The following is a 23674-nucleotide window of genomic DNA, read 5'->3' as shown; positions in this document are numbered from 1 at the left end:
GGGTCCGTGTACGTCACATGACGGATGCCACTGCTCATTCCACGGTTCGGATTCAAACCCTGGCGCTCTGCCTGGGAGCTCAACCTAAATCTCTAATATAATGACCATATTTTCACTGGAACAGCTGATTTTGCTCCTTTTTGTTTTAAGACGTCCATCATGAGTCCTGAAATGTTGCAGGAGTACAACTTTTTATTAGACGACCACCCAAGAAGAGCAACAAACATCATTAAACATCATTAAAACCACAAAGACGGCTTCTTTTAAAAACGGTTTATTCATGCCAATCATATTAAGATACATCTCAGTCAGTAGTAGAGGAACGACTTCCTCCTAAAATGCAAATTAAGAGTTTGTTTTAAAATGAAATCCCTGATTTAAAAAGAAAAAAAAAAGAATAAAAAGATCACGGATGTTTTAAAAAGGGCAGTACCCCACACAACGACAACAAGCTGATCCCTGATCATGTTCACCCGTCACACAGCCTGTCGAATCTTCAAAGTCTGCGTCACACACGCGGAAACCGTCCGAACTCTTCAGATCAGTGCATTTAGGCGCTACACAAAATCTATTGCTAAATACTTGTTGATTGCAAAGCAACAGAAAACGTGTGCAGCAACTTTTTCTCTCCAAGAACTTGGATTTTTGTTTTTTTTTTCTTTAGGTTTTACACTTGGAACACGTCGCTCTAGCGCAGGATGTGCTTATTATTATTATTATTATTATTATTATTTGGACTTGGCGAAGCCCACTCGGTTGCTCTCTCGATCGAAGACGGTGTAGTACTGCCCGATGAATACATCTCCCAGAATCCACAGGGGCCCGGCTGGGGGAGGGATGTCCAGACCCATGAAGCCGCTCAGACAGATGGTCTTTCCAGCCTGAGTTTCCTGGAGGATTGGATGCAGAGAGAGACACACAGTGAGAAACACGAGCTGCAGAAATGTTAGAAAATAAACACACGACGAAGGAAACAACTGCATGGATCTCTGTGTAATCACTCCTCAGACAACAAACCGGCCCCCTCCTCGCTTTGCCAACAGTAACAAAGCTGCACTTGTTTCGTTTTTCATGACGCAACACGCAGTCACAGTGTTGTATTGTTAGAGCGGGAGCCGACTCCCTGTCGCCTCCTGCTGGGCGACAAACAACATCTCCTGCCTCACCTTCAGGATGTACTGCTCTCCGGTCAGACTGTACGACTGCCCGCCCACGTTGAAGGTGATGACGGGGAGCGATGGGACCTTGTCACAGCTCACCATGTACTGAAACACACAGCTCGTTTGTTAAATCCATTATTTTGTTTCTTCGTCAGAGCGGTAAAGCTGGGCTCAGATCATCTCACCTCTCCCTGGATGAGAGGGATGGCTCCGATGGCCTTCTGCAGACTCCTGACCTCCGCCGCGGGGCCGGTGATCAGAGACGTCCCGGTGTCCACGATGGCCTCGCAGCCGCTTTTGCACAGAGTCAGCTGGCTGCCCACTGCCAACCTGTCACACACAGACATACATGCACATGTTTCAGCATTCAAAGTACAGTCACGGCATCACTGTGCTGTCATGGTGTTATAGTCGAGCTCTCACCCGTCCATGTGGATCTGCCAGTAGGCCTGGCGGGTGATGTTGACGTAGTGGAAGTCACCGGTGTAGTATTTGGGGTCGGTTCCTCCGAGGAGCAGCTCGCCTCCCGGCTGAGTGTCCGGGTTCCTGACAAAGAAGAGAGAGAGGACACGGACGACTCAGGATCAACGTCTGTTTGGAGTTTAAACATTAAATTACATCTAAAAAAAAAAAAACTTGGAACAGCGTCCCTGTTACATTTTTCATTCCGCCTCGTGTTCACATGCTTCTACTTCAAAACTACACTGATGCATATTTAAACATCCAGCAGACATCATGACAAAAATCATTAAATAACACGTGAAGTCGTATTTCTCGTCCCGAGATCGATGTTTAATAAATCTGTAACAACTCTTCAAATCCAGAAAACAAGCAGACGTGTTGCTGTGCGTGAGAACGATCCAGCTGCACATCAGTGACTCTGACACAGTTACTATCCACCAGTGTGAACACACCTGCTCATGTTCACAGGACGACTGTTTCTCAATATGATGGCAGCAACATTTTGTGGCAGTTTAACCACAACAAGCTTGACTAACAAAACGACTGTGGCTTTCAACAGTCGGACAAAATCTGTTTTTTCCAAGACTTCATACAAACCCTGCAGCAGGGACCTGGCTCCAGAATGACATTCTGTCCCGTTGCAGCCCGTTTTTGATGACGTGTATCCGAAAAGTCACTTTGTTAGGTGAAGCGGAAACACAAGGAGGAACTCATCAAGTTTGTGGTTTCAGTTCCCACAGTGGAAAACGACTGTACATGAATCATACGTGTGCAGATGACTTCTGGCTCCTGATCTAAAGAGGCGATAACATGCTGTTCTGGTTCCCACCTGTTCAGGTAGAAGGAGAAGACGTTCTTGTCCACCTTCTTCTGGCTCATGATGTTGTCAAAGACCGGAGCCACCCCGTCCACAGAGATGCGTGGGTAGGCCATGCCGAGGATCCCGTCAAACTTGGCTGCGATGAAGGCCACGCCGGGCTGCTTGGTGGCTTCTCCGAAAAGCTGATTTTGCACGGATAAGTCTCCGATCTGGAACAGAAAAAAAGTTAGAGAGTCTCTAATGTTCACTGTGACGCTAACTGTGTGCAACATGAACTCACTGTGCATGTGTCCTGGCTGAGGAAGCCCGACAAGCTGCCACTTCCATACTGGATGGCAAACGCGGTCCCGTTTTTCACGTATGTGCTGGACTTGGCAGAGTTATATTTGTGGTGAAGCACTGTGAAAAAGGAGAAGACGAGTGGGAACGGGTTATATTTAAAGCTTCGGTATCTCACACTGTAGTTAAGTTATCTAACGTCTGACTTACAGCAGGCGATGTCTAAGATCTGGCAGTGAACGGAGGGCACCCACAGGTTGGAGGAGCCCGTGTCAAACACAACGGTGAAGAGCTGAGGAGGCGTGCCCAGGCCGATCTCACCGTAATACTGGGCCTGGTCAAAGCAACGAAGAAAAGAACATGGTTATCGATAACAGCAACTGTAAACATGTTGGAGATTTAATGCTCTTTCCGGGACTCGGATCTTTAGAAACCGACCTCACGTTTTCAGGAACACAGATTAAGATAATCCCTCAAAAGAAGAACAGCAGAGACACCGAGAGCTGGACGCTGCCATGAGAATAGATCAGCTGTGCAGCTGCCGGTGTCAGAGAATGTTACTGTGCCGCAGGTCAAATAGTTACCGAGTCACGCCGGTGAATAATTTCTAAATCACAGCCGGCGTGATCTGACAAGTGATTCCTCTGCAAATGCAGAAGCTGAGGCGAACCTCCGCGTCACGTGACAGACAAACAGTCGGCTTGAAACTTTCTCACTGGGAGTTTTTGTCAAGTCATGCAAGCCTCAAAAGGACTTCCTGTTTCTCACAAAGATTCAAAAGCTGTGTGTGTGTTTTTGTGATTTAGTCTGTGACCGGTGGTTGGTTTGGTTTGATCTGCATGAATTAGAGAAATAAAAACATTTTAAATCACTTCATCCAGCGTGGTTAATCCATCTCTTTGAGCCCACACATGAAATTTACAACCATCTCTTTGAGTCTGCAGGCAGAAATCTCAGATTGGAAACATTTCTTGTCGTAGTGTCTCTGATATTCTACAACACTGACTCCTCTTTGCAGATATACTGACATGTAAGACAGAAGAAATAAGCAACAACACAGATCATATTAAATTATGCAGCAGTTCTGCTTCAGCTATCCCTGATATACATGACAAGAAAGACACAGCAGCTGACTCACGTGACACATTAAACCGTCGTAAAGAGAGTAAGATAATGGTGCTTTTAAAACTAAATAAAATTGAATCTAACAAATCACTTTTATCCTAAAATCATCAAAATAGTTTTGGTGAATGATTGAAAACAGATGAATTCACTTAAAACTGATAATAGTTTTCCTAGTTTTTCAAAATAAAAGTTTCCGTAACATATCCACAGTTTGATTTTCAGTTGAAAACGTTGTGTGTGTGTGTTTAAACGATTTGGAAACCCTGATCTACAGAACACACTGAATCATTTGCATACAGATTATTTTGTTTGTGCAAAGTATTTACAGTCGCGGTGGTTGTGTTTGCATGAACGTGATATGGCGTTAGAAACAACTAAATTACTTCCCGAATCTTGCAGCAAACGTCTTACAGTCATGAAAACACGCAGCTCTGTCTGCTGCTCTCGTTCTTTTGCTGAATTACTACAGAAACAGAAACACAACTAATGAGGTCTGTGGATTCTTTCTGGAAAGACATGGAGACGTTTTTTTAATATTATGACTAATAAGTGCAACATTTCACAGTGTACGCTTGTCAGTACTCTGCTGGACAAACTAAATAATGGAGTGACTGTTTGAGGATGACCTCGAACATCTTTGGCATTTCTGAGCTGCAGACTCATCACTCGCTGGCTGACGGATGTTAGAGTCGATACTGATCAACGTATCAAGTCACTGAGGTATTTATTTGATATAAAAACACCAAGAAATGTCAGCCTATGGAAGCACGGCAGCCAGAAAGGCGATTATAAGACGTGTTTAATCAGTATTAAAGTCTGAGCGACTCAAATTCTTCCCAGTCCTGAAATGCTGACTGACGGGTAAACAGCGATTGCTTAATATGTCGAGTAAAACCGAGAGCAGACAAACAAACTCGGTGTCAGCTGACGAGGATCAAGAGGCTAAACGAGTCAGCGGTCATGTGGTAAAGCTCTTCTGTCACCGTCTCATCAGTGGAAAGCTGCAGAGTGAGTCACCAGTGTCTGAAGAAGATTTACTGATCCTCCTGACGGGCAAGTCGAATTTTCCTTTCAGCCCGAGAGGATTTACAGAAAAAAAGGCCGCGACACAAGAGCACCTTTGTTGTGGCTGCACGTCAGCTTCAGAGCGCATTACGGGAAAGTGAAGACTTAAAGGTCTGCACGGGTCAGAGGTTCGGAGAGAGAGCGATGCTTACGTCAAGGTAGTTCTTCAGGAGTTCTGGAGTGGGTCCATTGCCGGAGGGGAAGCCAAGGTTGTACTTAAGGGAGTGTCTGTCGGCCAGGAGCTCCTCTGCTCGCTTCCCCGAGTCCGTCAGCTCGCGTCTGATGGAACGGAACTTCTTTAAGGGGATACTGAGGAGAAGAAGACGCAAAAAAACGATAATAAAGTCAGAAAAATGCAAGTTTGAAGACGTCATTTGTTAAAAAACAGACAACGTGTGGCCTTGCAGATAAGACTCGACCCACATACTCCTATCAGTGCAGCGTGTTGCAAAATATTATCAACGCCGTGCATGATGCCTGCGACCAAAACACACCTGCACACACAACACACAACAGCACAGACCGACGAACACAAACAGACGTGTGTCATGTGTCAGATTAAGAGCACACCTTACTGCTGATGCTAAAACTCGACTGCAGGAAAGATTTCCAAGAATCAAACATGTGACCAAAAAAAGCTGAATACGAGAACACGCTGCAGCCACATCGCATCATTTAAAGGCAGGATGTGGAGGCTTTATCTACATGTTCGGCTCTTTATCTTTATACGATGACACGATATGTGCACAGCTACTAACGAGGTCGTTTTAATGTCAACGAATCCATCAAATCTTTCAGAAAAGCACATTAGAAGTCGGCAGAGACTCAAACGAGCTCTTAGAAATCACCTAATACTTACATAAGTTTGTTTTCTTTCAAAATAAAAGTTAGAACTTGCTTCAAAATAAAAGCATTTTGCACCAAATACCTGGCAGGCAGATTACTAACAACACAGGAAGAGTGTGCATTAACTTCAATCTGTTCTTAAAGCGTCGATTAGCTGATTTAAATGTTGTTACATGGATTTGTAGAAGACAAAACCAGTTCCAGTTATTGCGACTGATCACATGAGTGCACCCTGCTGAAGGCCAAGACGAGGCGGTCACACCGGAGGAACGTGTTTCTGAACGCTCCGTCCTCCGAGGACGAGTTACAACTCGGCTGAGGAATGATGAAAACATAAAGATCATTTTCTAACTTTTCAAATGTTTCTCAGGTCATACAAACAAACAGCTGAAGGGAGTTCTGCAGATAAAAAGTGTGAGCGAAAGTTAATCACAGCCGTGACAAAGCAAACACCTCGAAGCAGCCGGCTGGAAAAATACATGAACTCAAGTACAGAGCTGAGATATCCGAGTACTTCTACTTACACCAGGTAAATAAATATGTATTTAAGAGACATGTTTACCTCCAGATGTTGTATCTAAGTCATATTAATTTGATTTTTTTTTAATTCTGTCCGTCATAGAATAGATACTGACTGATCCCTTGAGGGGAAATTCTTCTTTAACACATGTTGACATGCATTTAACCTGAAACACAAACACAAACACAAACACACACACATAGATGGACAGCCACATGTCGGGTTGTTTGGTCTTTGCCTCAGCAGAGCCCAGCAGGTGAACTGGCACCTGTCCAGTTACCTGTCCATGCTGCACCAGCCAATAAACTGGAAAAACACATGGACCAGTTTATAAATCATGACGTATTATAATAGATTAAAACACATTAAATAGTGTATTAAACATTTATACATGATTAACAATGACCCAGTATAAAAATAAAACTCTGCAGAATGAATGCTTAAAGCGTATTTTTGATTTTTAGACTTTAAATATTTGTATTTAATGAATATTCATGATTTTTTAAATTGTAACTAAGTATTTAAAATGTAACTTTAGCTGAATAAACTTGTATTTAATGAATATTCATGATTTTTTAAATTGTAACTAAGTATTTTAAATGTAACTTTAGCTGAATAAACTCGCATGTTGTTAAATTAGAGGATTGATAAAAGTTATTTTAAGCTTTTAATTCATAACAAACCGCCGGTGTGACGGTTTGTTGTGACCGGTGCCGGTCTACACGGACCCGGAGCTCAAACGGCCGTTAGTGACGGTTGGACCGGCCGTTGGTGACGGTTGCACCGGCCGTTGGTGACGGTTGCACCGGCCGTTAGTGTTATGTAGCTCGGTGTTCGTTAGCTCGGTTAGCACTGGTTCACGTTAGTCGTGTTTACTCTCAGTAACGTTCACACGTTATTAACGTTATTAACGTTATTAACGTTTTCTTACCGGATCAGCGCCTCGGTGGTCAGGACGAACCCCGCGAAGGCGAGCAGCAGAGAAATCCTCATGGTGACAAACCGAGAGTTTAAAACCGAGAGAGCACACACACAATGACCGAGCACACACACAATGACCGAGCACACACACAATGACCGAGCACTTCGCTCTCGGACTTGTTGTTGTCTTCTTTTATGATCAGCTGACCGCGGGGTGGCGTCACGTCACGTGAGGCTGCCTGAAGCCGCGTGCAGGAAACAACGTCACACTTCCGGTCCTGAGACCAGACGACGAGCAGTAACCATGGTAACCCCGAGATGCGCGAGCATCATCATCACCTGCATCTTATCTACCTGTTACATAGGTATATCTCTCTATCTACCTGTTACATAGGTATATCTATCTGTCTACCTGTTTATCTACCTGTTATATAGGTATATCTATCTATCTATCTATCTATCTATCTATCTATCTATCTATCTATCTATCTATCTATCTATCTATCTATCTATCTATCTGTTTATCTATCTACCTGTTTATCTATCTACCTGTTTATTCATCTACCTGTTTACCTATGTGTCCACCTATCTACATAAAGAAGATAAAAATCAAGTAATAAAAGATAGAAATGATAATAACTTTATTTATGTAAGCACCTTTGCAGGATACTCAGACAGAAATAAGCAACAGAGAACCAGCCAGAGCAGGACAAAATTAAGATTTAAGCACATAAACATGAGACAATATAAACACAAAAACTAAATAAAAGATAAATAATAAAAAAGATAAAATAAAAACAAGTAACAACACACAACACAGTATGCAGAATATTTAAATGTGTAACATATCTCTGATGTTTTTGGATAATCTATGCAATTATGATGATCCAACATGAATATCTGTGAACTTGAAAGGTGTATATATATTAATATATAATATATAGATATATATATAACACTGATATATATATCTGTATATATATATATACACGCTCTTAATGTGGAGCTGACCTGGTTCCTCTTGTCACATTTCATTGTACTGTAGATCATGTGTTCACCTGCACACGTACACATGACAAATAAACCTGAAACTTGAAGCTCGATGTGTCACCACCCGGCTAAAAGAACAAGAAGAGAGAGACAACAAGAGGTGGTAGTAAGTCACAGCCAGAACCAGAGAGCCAGAAGAGAGTACAGCAGAGCTGCATCAGCATCTGCAGGATTAGGGAGGCCCGTGGTGCAGGGCGGCCCAGGTGTCCATTCAACACCTGCAAGCCCACCACAAGGAGAGCAACAGGGACACCTAGTGGACAGGTGGAGCGGTTGTCAAAGATATATATATATATTCTGAATATTTTTATCTTTATATTTCTAGTATATATCACTGTGGAGAGTTGATGTAGGAACTATTCATGTGTTTTATTGTTGTCAAAGAATAACATTTTTTAGTAATTGATGATTAGTTGTTTAACTTAAACTGGAGTATTATAACAAAAATAATTTCCTCCTGGGATTATTAAGTATTTCTGATTCTGAATAAATAGTATTTTATTGTTTGATTGGGATTTTTGCTGCCTTGTAATGACGTGGACTGAACAGCTAGTGGCTGCCTCGTCCCACAAATCACAGACCAACATGCAGGAGTCTCCCTCAGTGAACAATCCAACCTTCACCTTATGAAAAAAAAAAGAAACAACAACCTCTGAGTGATTCAAAGATCACAATTACAGACAGGTTCTGTCTCACCTACGTACATATAATGTAATGATATTTAACAGCATGTTAGCAGCAAGTCTGAGTGCACGGCTGCATGGAGACAGGACTGAGTGGACAAGCAGAAATGCAACAAAGCCTGAATATGATGCAAAGTGCAAGGACAATAAAGATTTCACGTGTTGACCTGCTTTATGAAAGCTGCAGTAAGTGAATTTTGGAAATAATCATATCAGAGACGCTGTTTTAAATAATGTTCTCATATAACAACAATTAGCAGTCCACAAACAGACTCTTGTCATAACCCACAGTCCTCCCTCGTCCATAATGTGGCATTGATTACTTTTATTTAAGTAAAATGTTGCAAACACTGCCTGAAAAGTCAGACTTTGGAAGAAACATTAAAGCTTGTTAAGAAGTAGAGCATGAGAGAGAGAGAGAGCTTCCATTTCTAAATACATTTAACTCAGCATGCACAGAATGAGGAAATGTAGCGCATGATTCACAGCGGGCGTCACATGGTGCTGATTTCATGGCAGCAGCATCACGTGCTTCATTAATCTGCTGCTGTAGGACTTAATACTGCTCAGAAACGACTGAGTCATGTTTAGGAGCAACAGATGACACTAAACACAGCTGATCACAGCCACATCTGCGGCATCGTGCAGTGACGAATCGTATCAGATCCTGTGTTTTGGTTAATTTGGCACCATAAACAGACATTTCTAAAATGTTTCCATTTCCATTCAGCTGTGTGTGCATCAGCCAGTGATGATGACAGACAAGTCAGGATTGTATATTTGTATAAAGTACAACTGTAGAATGAAAACTCATAAGAAAAACAGCTTGTTGCTTTGTGACGGTGACTTTTCCAGCTAATCCAAGACGGGTTTTAAGCAGCTTACTAAGCTCAGAAGTAGGAAAATTTCCACAACCCATGAAGGAACACTTTGTCTTTTAGTTTGATTTTGAGCTTAAATTCAAATAAAAAATGAATTTCTGTGGACAAACTGAGAATGTGTGATCTGTAACTAGTAACATTTTCCTCTGAGCTGTATTGGATTTGTCTGCAGGAGGCAGACAAAGTTATGTATAATTCATCATTACAAAGTTTCAATAAAGCTGACTGACAATGAAACAGCAAATAATCAGTTTGGACAAATCAGCATTTTGAAGTCGATGTTGGAATCAGCATGAGATAACAGGACGGCTGCAATCGCATGATGAGCTCAAACTGCAAGAGCAGCAGCCAGGAAAAAAAAATCTTTGTGCTGACGGGAAAGGTCAGAGGACAGAATGCAAAAAGAAAGAGGAACATGGATCACAAGTTCAGACCTGATCCGACAGGAATGTGACTCATATTTACAGCAATGAAACAGTGAAACAGCGAATTATTTTGTCTAATCATGATATCTCCTAATGATATATGATAGAAACAAAACAGAAACAGATTCAACAACTTAATTAACAAAACATTTAGACTTTCAGACTGTTTTGGAGAATATTCAAGCAGATACTGGGAAAAAAAATATTGTCAAACGTTGTCAACCAGGAGAGGCCTAAACTGGAGGCTGTTTTTCAAGGTTTTCATGGTCTTAATTGCAAAGTAGTACCAAAAACTGCAGTTCCTCTAACGTCCACTTGAGTCAGTCTCCATAAGTCCCCATGTCCAAATGTCCAACTTCACAGCAGAAATAAACATGTTTACAGCCTGGTACAAAAAACAGTTTTGGTCTCTGTAGCTAATTTCCCCGTTCATGACAACTGTACTGAGGGTGAATTTATATACAACTCACCTGTTCACATTATATTAAGGCTTAAAGTTATGCAGGGTTAAGAGCGTGGACGCTTTTTGTTACAGGTGGCTTGTTTGACCAACCAGGCTTCATTCAGCCTCCTCAGCTCCACCTGTGCTCCAGGTCTTTGTCCATTTTTATCCAGAAAGTAGCAGAGGGAGATCTGCCATGATAGTGGATCCAGAACCATCACAACAGCTCCTCAAAAGACCTGCGGGTGACGTCCCGGATACGACACCTGTGCGCATGTGTAGCAAAAGAGGCAGACATTAAACTGACTGATGAGATGTCAATGTCAGGAGAACACCAACAACTCAAACAACAATACTGCTGGCAATATGTTTTATCTTTTAAGTTTATTGCTTAAATTTGAACATGAGGAGGATCGCCAATCCTGCTTTTGATTTCAATGATTGAAATTGTTGGACCCCTAGTAAATTCAAACTAAACTAACTCTCAGCAGGCACTTTGTACTTTGCACTTTGAAGCATAATGATTCCTTAATGCTTGGAAAACCTGAAACAGCAAGAGTGTAGGGTGTTACAGTTGATAAGATAAACACCCACTACTTTCCAATAATATGTATATGGGATCTTTTCCAACACTTCTCAACAAAAATACTGGAAAACTGTATTTTGTATTTCATATTTTGTGTGAAAATACTGGAAAACTGTATTTTGTATTTCATATTTTGTGTGTCTTTCTTTGCTCTTCTCTCTCCTTTAACAACACGTACGGGAATAATTGCACCAATCTGTCTGAACGTTGACGTTAACTCCTCAGATGAAGAAGAACTCAACTCATAAATTATTCATGATGAGCTGCAACACTGGAAGGCAAACTTAAAAAAAAAGAAAAAATTAAAAACTCCTGCAGAGCTTTGTAGCTTCACTGCTGAATGCACACAATACAATCAGCATTACAGCCAAACCCTCTCCCTGGTGCTGTGATCCGCCTGGAAGCAGTTGCTGCTGAAGCATCGCGTGCGGAATGAAGGGGAACGATAACAGACGACAGACGCGTGGAGCCATTGATCGAGGTTTTCGAGCACAAACATGAGAGCGAAAGATCATTTACGTAGTGAAATTGGATTGTAGCCTTTCTGGGTATTGATCTTTTTATAGACAACAAAACAGACTTTGTGTGTGTGTGTGATTCGTGTGTGTTTAGACGGCTATAAAAAGACCACCTGCAGCAGAAATAGTTCAAAGTAAGACGCTCTCACTTGTGCATTCAAGCCTAAAATTGCCAAATGCTTTGTAGTCAAATTGTATTATCCTGTCAAATCTGATGGATCATAAATCGAGCGCTCGCAACTTCCCCCCTTTTCGTGCACACGATCTGGCCACATCACGTGACAGACGCTCTCGTGTGCCATGTGTATTTACACCGGTTGAACCTGAGCGCTGAAACTTTTAATTAGCACAACATTTTTCCTCCCAACGCGCTGATGATAATTATCGTCGTAATTTGCAGCTTCTCCGCTTCTCGCCGTGCCCCTCCTTCTCTTGCTCGGGAAAATGTCGAAAAAACCTCTCCACTACTGCTTGTCAGCTCTTTAGCGAAAGAGCCCGTTAGGGAAAAACGAGTCTTACATATAAGCCGCCACCCAACACCGTGAGTGCTATTTAAGGAAACAGAGCTGAGGCCGGGGGGATAATTACCTTGCCTAACAGCATCTAATTAAAAATCCATTATATAAGGTCAGAAATCGTCACTCTGCACTTGCCTTAGCTCTTTCTCTATGAATAGCTCGTTGAATAGTACCTGTCTGTTCCAATGCACGGGACAAATACAGCTTGTTGTCTTGCTGTGGGGTGAATTACATTCTTGCTTCATTGCGGAGGCGACTGAGCAGCAGAATGAGAGACACCCATTCTGGATTCTGACCCACACTTAGGCGAAACATTCAGTCCCCTGAGTGTGTCCTCGTTCATTTTAAATTCATTGGTTTGTGAAGGGGTTGGATCTGTTATATGAAAAGTGCTCTTCTATTTTCTCTCATTTGGGGTGCAGCTCTTCATTTTCTCGCCTCTCTCTTGCCTCTACTTATATTGTTATTGTGTGTCTCCTGGTACACTTCGGTTGCTCTCACAAAACCCCACAACAAACAGCTTGAGCTCGGATGAAATATGAGCCGATGACACGAGGCCACGTCGCTCGAATCTGCAAGTAAACTTGAACTTTTTCCGTCTGATATCTGATGGAAAGATACGATCTGTTCACTTCTTTCACTTCCTGTTTGAATGTAGCCCCAGCGGTGACTCAAACATGAGGTGACACTGCGTGGCTCATTTCCTTTCATCGAAATTTGCCACCACCACCTCGATGCATGTAAGAGGGCTCCTTCAAAAATCAGCGTCTTTGAGGCGACCTGCCCGGGAGCTTCTATTCAAATGTTATTCACAGTTGAAAAGTTAATTTACTTCCTTGTTTCTTGTAATGAAACCGATCTGCGGCAGCATGCTGTGTCTTTTTTTTAATCAAGAAACCTGCACGCAAAGAAACACTTTAGCAAAATGCCCCAAATTGAGTCCGTAATTTAGACCTCCTTCTGAAAGTGAGCTCCTTGACTTCCTGATTTACTCTTCAACATTAAAAGCGGTGTGTGTTTCAAACATAACTAAGTGTCATTATGTTGTTATATATCACGAAAAGAGCAGGAAACACAGTCAAGTTCTGGTAAGAACAAAACTACAGCATGTTAGCGGCTCTCACTTAACTAACTTAACACTGTTGGTCAGACAAAATAAGTCGTTTGAAGATGTCTGTGGAGCCCAAAACTGACATTATGTAATCAAAAGTTATCAGACAAGTCAAAAATATAACTAAAAAATGTAATTCTGACAAACTATTCGACAACTCAGGAAGGGAAAGCAGGCTATGTTCATTTGGGGGAGAACTGCTGACACGAAATTGGGGATATTGGATATTGGAACACTTTGAGCAGCTCCTGAACCCGACCAACACGTCCTCTAAGGAGAAAGCATAGTTTTAAAAGCCTCAGCCTTGTGGAGGTGGAGTGGCTCCTATTTTCAATAAGGAGGACTGGAGGGTGTGCTTCACTTACCAGGGTATTCTACTACTCAGCCTCCCTGAGAAAGTTTATTCCCAGGGTGTCAAACCAAATTGCAGATTCAGGAAGAGCCACACAGATTCTGTCCTGGCTGTGGAACAGTGGACCAAATATTTGCCCTTGCAGGGTTGTCGCAGGGAGATGGTCATGGGAGTTGTGTCTCTGCTTTTTGCAGATGATGTCGTTCTGTTAGCCTGGTCAGGATTGCAGCCGAGTCTGAAGCGGCCAGGATAAGAGTCAGTACCTCCAAGGTGTTCCCTCTGGATTGGGTGTGAATTGTCGCCCCAAATGAAGGAGTTTAAGTATCTCGGCACACATTGTTCTGGACCATTGTGATGAAGAGGGAGCTGAGTTAGAAGGCAAAGCTCTTGATTTACCAGTCAATCTGTGTCCCAACCCTCACCTATGGCCAAGAGCTGTGGATACAAACAAGTGGAATGGCGTTCCTGTGTAGGGTGTAGTGAGGAGCTTAGGCATTCAGAGGGAGTAGAGCCACTGCTCCTTTGAGTCTAAAGTAGCCAGCTGAGGTGGTTCGAGCATCTGATTAGGGTGTCTCCTGGGCACCTTCCTTCAGAGGTTTTCTGGGCACGTCCAACAGAGAGGAGACCCAGTACTCGCTGGGAGGGATTACATACCCCACCTGGCCTCAGCATTCCCCAGGAGGAGGCTGGAAAACATTGCTGAGGAGGGGGACATCTGGAATATCTTGCTTAATCTGCTGTCACTGCAACCAAATCCCAGATAAGCCGAAGATAATACATGGACTGTTAAATATTTAGCTTTTTCTTTAGGCTAGTCCTGGCAGTAGTACTAAACACAAAGTACAGCTGAGGCTGATGGGAAACGAATTAGTTTGCAGGTATTTAATCATAAATTAGAGCAAAGAGATGAAGAGATGCAAAGGTTAAAGTTATTCAGTATAGACTAAAGTGGTGACATTTTCATTCCTTCATGACTAAAAAAAAAAACAACACACTGTGGAACACATTAGAATAATCCTGAAATAATGAGTTTTAAAAAGTGCTTTTACAGAAAAAGGGTCAAATCATGAAATAAACACAACCGTGTTCCGAGTCATGAAGTACAATGCCTTCATTGCTTGCTTGTTGCTCAGGAGGTGTAGTGGGTCGTCCACTGCTGACATGCTAAAGTGCACTTTGTTGTGGAGAAATAGCTGAAGTCAATGGTCAATGGTGAGGGCAGGAGGGAAGAAAGTGTATTTATTGATTCTTGGTCAAGGAGAATTAGAGACACTCTCAAAGTTCATCAGAAGTGCCTGAGTCGGTCTCACATTCTGCCCAACTCATCCTGGTGGATCGACTTTAAACCCAAAGATAACACCACAAATACTACACGCCCAGAATCATTCAAAGAGAATGTCTTTACCCATGGAGGTGTTATTGTCAGCATATTCTAATCTGAAGACCAGCACCTTGCAAAGTAGCTCACTGCCATCGATGTGTTAATGTTTGTGTATGAGAGAGAGAAGAAAACCGCACACCTCTGCAGACTCTCAGTGTGAGTAAACAACCTATGAAAAGACAGAAGGAGGAGGAGGAGACACTCTCAATGTATTCATGTATTCATCTCAAGACTGTCTGAAGTGGTGGAGACTGAAAGTACACAGGCAGAATTGATATATTATGACTGTTTTCTCTGTTTCAGATCAGATTCCTAGAAACAAATGTCACGATAATCAGTGCAGTCACATAATATGTAACCTCGTCAGGAGACGAGGCTTTAGGAATATAATGCAGAACACACTGAATAAGTCTGCGTGGTGGTGAGATGATCATTCCCCAAACAACGGAACAATCAGTGCAATCAAATTCATCAATCCTCATAAAACAGAAAATATATTTGTTGGTGGTATTTTGAATATTAATGTATATTAATGGTAATAAAGGATTAAAACTGCATGAGAGGTGTCAATTTTGTGATTTCTGCATATATATTAAGTATTGTATCTGTACGAAGTGTGAATAAACTGTGACGTCACCCACTGGTTTGTGGACATCCGTTTGGTAGCGTCAGGTTTGGGATTATGATCGTGGCTCTTTTTGGTTTTGTGGAGCCAAAAGTGTCGACTGTGAAGCTGGTTGTTAATGTACTGCCAGTCAGGCTGTGTTTGTGCAAAACAAAGTGGACGTCTGTTCACACACTTTCTCGTATTACAGCTGAACGGTAACTGAAAGCATTGCGAAAACATTTGTGGAGAGAAATATTCAATGCGTGCACAGAATCTGGATTCATATTTGATCAGCTCTGCCTAGACAAACTCACTGAGAATGACACAAGGTCTCTTCATTTCCTCTAAATGGGACCATAATTTACAAAATGAACATCACATGGTGTGGGAGAAGACTTGAAACAAGAGTATGAGAGCATAAAATCATAAACAAACTGTTTACTGAGGTCATAAGTATGGTCATTTCCACATATTGGACTATTTCGTTGCAGCCAGTGGCACTGTGCCCCGCTGACTCTTATAGATCTGGGGTTGTGTTATTTTGATTCCTGCATCAATGTCTTATTTGAGTTAGACTGTCATGTATTTTCAGTTCTGCCTTCGGCAGCTGACCATCGATTGGTTCCGTGATATTTCTGCTGCAGCGTGAGAGATTTTTCACGTTTCTCCTGCAGTCCAAACATGTACAGGTCAGCTGATAACATATTCTATAGACATGAACCTGTGTGCATTAGTATTATGCGTCATAACTCTGAGCTGGACTGATGTGCGTCATGCTCCTCATATGATACATGCTGCAATAGGCTCCAGCTGCCCGGACACTGAATCCAAAATTCATGAATTTCAAGAAATTCCATTAAAAATCCAATCAGTGTTGTTGAGATTATGCTACGTGACAGTCAGGCAGAAGGACACGCGGCGTGACCCAACACATTGTCCTCCCCCTCTCGATGTCATCTTGAAGAAAGGGGCTAAATCAACAAAGTCAGTTTCCTCTTTCATCCAGAAGTCAGATGTTGTAGCCTGTCGTCGACGGCATCGTGGATGAGGCTTCGTTCTCTGACTTGTCTTTGAGATAAAGATATTTTTTCTCCACTAACTCAACACGACAGCTCGGGACCCACAGGCACAGCGTGAGTAAGTGGTATTTTCCTGCACAGATATGACAGCTGAGTGTGAAAAATTAGAGCTAATTGGTCTCCATGCCAACACCCCGAGTCTTTGGCCACGATAATTGACTTCATAATGTTGGCAGATTGCACACTCACACACATGCGGAGCAGGTTACAGAATTACTTATTGTTATGTAAATATAACTCGTTTTCATATGTCTGATTCTGCATATTACAACATATCAGACTTTCCACGCATTACATCTTGTACTCCAGGGCTCAGCGAGTGTCAACAGGGGGAAGAACGAGTAGATAAATAAAGCTAAACTAGGAGTTTTTACATTTCCACCTGCTTCTCCTCGAGCCAGCTCACCTCCACGAGAGGTGTTGGATAAAGTGTGTAAAGGGCGAGCAAGCAGCAGGTGTGTGACGTCACAGACAGACGGGCAGATTCATCAAAATGTAAAAATTTAAAGATGAAGTGCCGGCAGAAAGTGATTGACAGATACAGAGAAAGAGAGTATCACACACACACACACACACACACACACACACACACACACACCATATATACACGCAGACAGACAGAAACATAGATAGATAGAAATCCACATCTTGTTTCCATGGTGACCGAGTGAACAGGAATCAGTTGTTCAGATCAGTTTTTTTCTCCCCAGTCCAAACCAGTCGCCTCTTCTGAAATGGACTGGACTACTGTGTGTGTGTGTGTGTGTGTGTGTGTGTGTGTGTGTGTGTAAAGCTTTGAAATTTTGAAATTCACTTTGATGAAAACTGTCAAAACTAGACCTGAAAAAGTTTTTTAATTTATGAGTTTCTCACTCAGGTGGGGTTGATGTCAGGATGATGACGCCGCGTCACTGGAGAGACGGGTATGAAATTTGACATAAATATTCATGGTGCCGCTGGGATGACTGAGTTTGTCTTTGACCTTAACGCTGAACCTTTAACACTTCGCCGACCTCAATGAGACCGAAGCTGACGTCAAACCTGCAAACTCTCCTGAAATACAACGTCATAATGTTTTATTGTAATATTACATAAATGTATTTATCACTCATAAATATTTTGTAGTTATATTTCTAGTTGACTTGCTGGAGGGACTGCACAGTCCATCTGGCCTGGGAACAGGTCGGGATCCCCCCAGGAGGAGCTGGAATAATGCATTATTCCAGCTCCTCCTGGGCTTTCCTGAGGCTCTGCTGCAGAGAAGGACGTCTGCAATGCTCAACCTGCTGCCACTGTGACTGGACCCTGGATAAGCATGAGGGATGGATGAATTTAAATAAATGTAGTCATCACCATTTATCTATCACAATGGTTCCACACCTTTTTTCTTTAGGGATCCCTTTGTATTTCATTAAGTAGACTGATGACGTTAGAGTAAATCACATCTTTTTATAAATATTTCATATATTATTCAATAAATAACAAAAACAGAACAGAACAACTGATATAACTATAAATAAACAACATTGAACACAATAAGTTCAGGTGTAAAATGAGAGATGTGGACGAATTATGAGCAGATAATTTCTCTAATTTTGCACCAGAGATGAGTTTTCCTGATGTTTTAGGAACTTTTTATACAGAAATATTTAATTAAAATGTCAAACAATCAAAGACTTCACTGAACTGACACTGAATCGAGTGTTTTAACATTTCTAATGCAGGATGAGGCTCTCTGGCAGAGAGTGAAGGCTCTCAGATCTTCACCATGAAGTTATCCTGTCAGATGTTCTGAAGCTTATATCTGAAATAATAATCTAACCTTTCAAAATTAACAATTTCATTTAATTTTCTTCACAGAAATGATTAAAACGCTGACATATAGGCCTTTTATATATCTAAAAAAAAGGTTAATTTAGTTGAATATGTCATTGTGAGTGAATCTCTTTTTGTCTGGTCTTGATGAATAAAGCCTCCCTCACTCCGCTCAGTCTCTGTTGAACTTAAATGAATGTATTTATTCCACTCGTCTAGATGTACCCACAGAACAAGGTCATGAAGGAGGGTGTAGATCTCTTGTCTTATTGCTTCTTCCCTAAACAACAAAATCCAGTCAGAGCCAGTTTTCATCGCAGCGTTTCCACCCCAAGGTCTTCTAATCTTTACAGTCTGAACCATCTCTGACGTCAAAGTTTCCCCTTTCGAGTTATTGAGCAGATGATTGAACGGTGACTCGGCACTTTATATGTAAATCTGAGTACTTTTCTATCACAGTTCCCAACATAAGTTTGTAGCTGAATGAGGTGCACGCACACACACAAATATGTGTTAAGTCTTGTTTTGATTTAATTAATTAAATGACTAACTCTGTTGTGCATTTTAGCATCTTTCAGCTCTTTGTTTTGGTCTCACTGCTCTCATCAAGTCTTACAAAGTCTTATATGCCTAACTTTTTTTCTCAGGATTTGGTGGAGACCAGAACAAAACTAACTACCGGTAAGAAGCAAAGGTGGAACTGACGACTGCTTTCTATTAGCCAAGAACGAAGCATGGCAGAGGCCAACTAGGTAGTCTTATCTTAGCCTACTATGTCATCATTTATTTATATTGTTTATCATTAATCTGAATCTTCAAAGTTATCATCCATCCATTTTCTTCCAGTTATCCAGGGTTGGGTTGTGGTGGCAGCATGTTCTTCTCCCCAGCAACACATTCCAGCTCCTCCTGGGGAATCCTGAGGCTTTCCCAGCTAGATGGGCTATGTAGTCCCTCCAGCGGGTTCTGGGTCTGCCCCGGGTTCTCCTGCCAGTTGGATGTATCCCAAACACCTCCAAAGTGAGGCGCCCAGAGGACATCCTATAACCAGATGCTCGAACCACCTCAGCTTGCTCGTTTCGACATGAAGGAGCAGCAGCTCTACCCCAAACTCCCTCCGGATGTCTGAGCTCCTCTAGGAAATTCATTTCAGCCACTTGTATCTGCAGTCAGTACAATGTTTGCCTGAAGTATAAATCTGTATAAAACACTGGGACTCTGTCTTTCTGATGGCATCTGCTGCTCATAATATCCCTCCTCATATTTAATCTGCACAGAAGGATTTCACAGCTGAAAAGCTTCAACTGTCGTATGTACAGAGTTAACCAAAGGTGCAACGTAGTCAGTAAGGTGTGAATAAAGTATTAACAGCAGAGGCTCATTTTGGCAGGTTTCAGGTGGATGCACAGACAGGCGACAAATTGACAGAGAAAACCAACATAAGGTGTTTTTATAAAGTGTTGCACCATCACAAGCTGCGAGAACGGCTTTAATGCACCTTGGAATTGATTCTTTAGGTCTCTGAACTCTGCTAGAAGGATGAACATCACTCTCTACAACCTCATTTGGTGTTTTAATGGTCGGTCCAAAACCTCCCATAGGTTGAGGCCTGGTGACTGTGGAGTCCACGAAACTTTCATACTCATCAAACCCTCCAGTGACCTCTCGTTCCCTGTGGACGGAGTCTGCACTGACTTTGTTTCTCCGCTCGTTCATTCAGACTTTTCCTTTAATTTGTCATCCGTCACTTCAGTCCCTGAGCTCGCGGGTAATGCATAGGTAAGCCTCTTCGGCTCACTTTGGCTCTCAGCTGCGTAATGCGTCTTACTGACAAGGTTGTGATTTCTCTGACGGCGTCCATTACTGCCCTGAAAAATAGCCTTAAATGGGAAAGTCCATTAAATCTGGGCCAGCTGGCTCAGTGTATGTTGAAATATGAAGCGGTGACACTGCAGCGTTATGACGCCGGACTATATTTATTTTTTATTATGATATTTATTCAGATATTTATTACCTGTGACCTTCTGATTGTTGTGGTCTGTGTTCGTAATATTAATTCGGAGGCTGCAGTGTGTGTTTGCAGACCGTGGTGTGAATAATATTACTGATGATTCAAAATCAAATTAAATCTCCACCCACCTATTGTCAGTACCTGCAACCTGGGGTTGCTGCAGCCTCTCCCAGCATGCATTGGGTGGGATGTCACAGGTCTCTAATTTGCTAATATCTAAGCAAAAACAAAATATTGTTTTTAAAGCATGTTTTGTCTGTTAGGTTTTCAGATTCAGTTCTTTTGAAATCGACTGACAGACTGTGTCCTTCTTGTACTTACATCCTCTGGTGTTAAAGTTGCAGCAGCTGTTTAAAGCTTCTCGAATTCACCAGAGAATGAAGAAGCATTTTATTGGACTTCACGTCACCTCAGGTAACCACAAAGAAAAAGTCAGGAGAATGTCGCAAAAGAACAAGAAATAATTTATATGACTTTTACTGTGAAGTCAAGTGAAGTTTGGAGTTTTCATCGAACATCAAATCCTGAAATTAAACGCCAACTTTTATGTTTACTTTGCTTCCTATAACAAAATAACTAAATGAAATACTGACTCTACCTGCTCTGGTTTTATGTGACCTTTATATCAAAACTATAAAAGACAGAACCTCAGTATCACCTTACCCCGAAATCCCACAGGACACTTTTGCTTTTCGCTTTTGTTTTTACGACCGGCAGTTCGCACGGGGTATTTTATTTTGAAAATCCACCGGATTCTCTTTGCTGTGCTCTATTCAACGCAGAGGAGAGTGGAGGCCCGCTTCAGGAATGCTCTTGAACCGAACCGTGACGCAGTGCATCCGCGGTGGTAAGGATCCACATTAGTTGATTTTGTACTTTACTGGTGCAGCTTCTCAAACAATAAATGCGCAGCCAATGAATTGCACTGCGCCTCCATCTTTAGGTGCCCCTGTAGGATTGCAGCCCAGGGGCTTGCTTCTAGTTACTATATGAATGCATCCATTTTTGAGTTGCTGTGGTTTTAGTGCAGGATGTCCAGTTTTTGAGAGCATGGTGATTATACAGGGTTTGTTTGTACATGTGTCGATAGCGGAGTGGCGGGTCGATCACCTGGTGTGTTATGATGGAGGCTTCTTGCCTCCATCTGTTCCCCCTCTCTTCCATGTGTGTCTGTCTGTCTCTCTCTGTTGTGTTGTGTTGCTGGACGTGGCCTCTCACCTGATTATCACCTCGCCACCTGCCATCATCATCCAAACAGCCCCTGCTGAATAAAAGACCAGCTGAACCTTTCAGCCTGTGCCAGGTTCTTCAGTCTCCTTAGTGATAACGATGAAACGGCCAACCTTTGCTTGAGAAAAATCCTGACCATCATCCCCCGAACACGTCCGGCTGAGTCTTCCCAGCATCTGCTCGGGACGTTTTCTGCCTGCGTCGTTCTGGATCTCCTCCCTTCAAGATGTCATCCTGCCCCTGAGTTGCATTATCGCCTTTGGTTTCGATAAACTTTCTAAACTAATTCTGGTCTTCCGCTCACTATAACATGATAAGCCTGTCTTTATCAAGAGGAAAAGGGGAAAGACAGTGCTTTGTAGTGTGGAAATCACTACAGTGGAAGTCAATGATAATTATTCTGGTCATCACTTTATTCAGATTAATCTGTGAGTGAAGTCAGAGATAAAAGGTGCTTGGGTGCCAAGGCCTGTGCAGTCGAGCAGCTGGTGATCTTAATTTCACTTTCAGATGTGCCTGAGAAAATGGACTTTCTGCTCATCGAAGAGGTCAAACAAGCTGTTAAAAGAGAAGCCCATAAAATCAATCAGTGGATTTTGGAGCTTATTTTATGATGAAGTGTTATTTATATTTGAGGACAATTCATTCGTCCTAAATCTGCCTTGTTAACTTCAGCTTCAGTGAGTGATTTCCTTCAAGTCCCTGAATGTCTTTGGACATTTTTCAGCTTCAGATCTGTCTGTCTGATCTGCAGTCACAAAGTATATCTCATTCACAGCAACTCAAAGTGCTTTACATAAGACATAAAGGCATTAGAATATAAACAAGTTTCAGAGCAATACAAGATATGAAGAAAAAAATCTTAAGTTTAACTTATAATGTGGTCGCAAACAGAAAGGTTTTGATCCCTGATTCAAAAGAACAGAGTTGTGGAGAATAAAAAGTGAATGTTGCTTCTTAAAGTTTAGTTCAGACAGTATTTAGACGTGATCCCAGACCATCTAAGAGGCGTGGACATAAATTTATTTTGGCCTTAAGCTATTCAGCATTTTATAAAACTAATGTTCTAAAATCAATTCTCTGCAAAGAGGAAGTCAGTGTAAGGATTGGAGAACTAGACCCGTGTGGTTAGAGAGGACTCTGCAGGTTTCTAAATCACCATTTTAGAAAAACAAATGAAAGTTTTTCGAAAACCTGCCGAAACTTAAAATTTTTGATATTCTTGAGGTGATTTTGGAATCTTCAGTTTAATTTATCAATTCCTGACTTGTCATTTGTTCAAGTTCTGATCAGCCACTCCCTCCAGCCAGTCTTCTGATTATTGAATGATCTCACCTGCTCGCCCTCATCACTCACCTGCTTGTCATTCCCTCGTTAACTCCCTAGCTGTATACCGGTCCATATCCACTAGTTCTGTCATGTGCCATGTGCCTTAACCGCCGTGTCCAATATTTTGGACCTTGTTTGTCTGCCTGGATATTGTAAAGTCCCTCTTACTTGAATCATTGTGTCATTGTGTTTTGGAATTGTGACATGACTTTGCAATGTGGATGTAAATTTGGGTCAGAGTTGTGGTCCTAAATGTTAGAAACTGACGCTGAGCTCTTAAGTTCTAATCATTCTTCTTTGGGTCCAAAGAAATTTTGTCAATAGGAATACGAGATTTGTTCTATAAATCTGTGTGTCATGTGCATATTTATAAGATATAAGATTTTGTTGTTTTAGATTGAAGCATGTCGATGTTGAACAGAGGTCAGAGAATGGACCCTTGGGAAAGATGAAGCATA

At 41.9% G+C, this 23674-nt stretch overlaps 1 protein-coding gene across 1 annotated transcript; it reads right to left on the bottom strand.

Annotated features, from left to right (window-relative positions):
- Window positions 1-258: 258 nt before the first annotated feature.
- On the bottom strand, window positions 259-7389 carry ctsd (cathepsin D). Its single transcript, XM_027281724.1, has 9 exons — window positions 7209-7389; window positions 5064-5220; window positions 2932-3055; window positions 2723-2841; window positions 2452-2651; window positions 1584-1706; window positions 1346-1490; window positions 1167-1265; window positions 259-890 (listed from the first exon to the last, which is right to left on the bottom strand). Exons 1-9 carry the CDS (start codon window positions 7268-7270, stop codon window positions 729-731), a joined length of 1191 nt encoding a protein of 396 aa, XP_027137525.1. The 5' UTR covers window positions 7271-7389; the 3' UTR covers window positions 259-728.
- Between the last annotated feature and the right edge of the window lie 16285 nt (window positions 7390-23674).

This window comes from Larimichthys crocea, chromosome VIII (genome assembly GCF_000972845.2).
Source record: "Larimichthys crocea isolate SSNF chromosome VIII, L_crocea_2.0, whole genome shotgun sequence".
NCBI lineage: Eukaryota > Metazoa > Chordata > Actinopteri > Sciaenidae > Larimichthys > Larimichthys crocea.
Note: the sequence above shows the minus strand (reverse complement) of the source record. Positions and strands in the feature narration are given on the sequence as shown.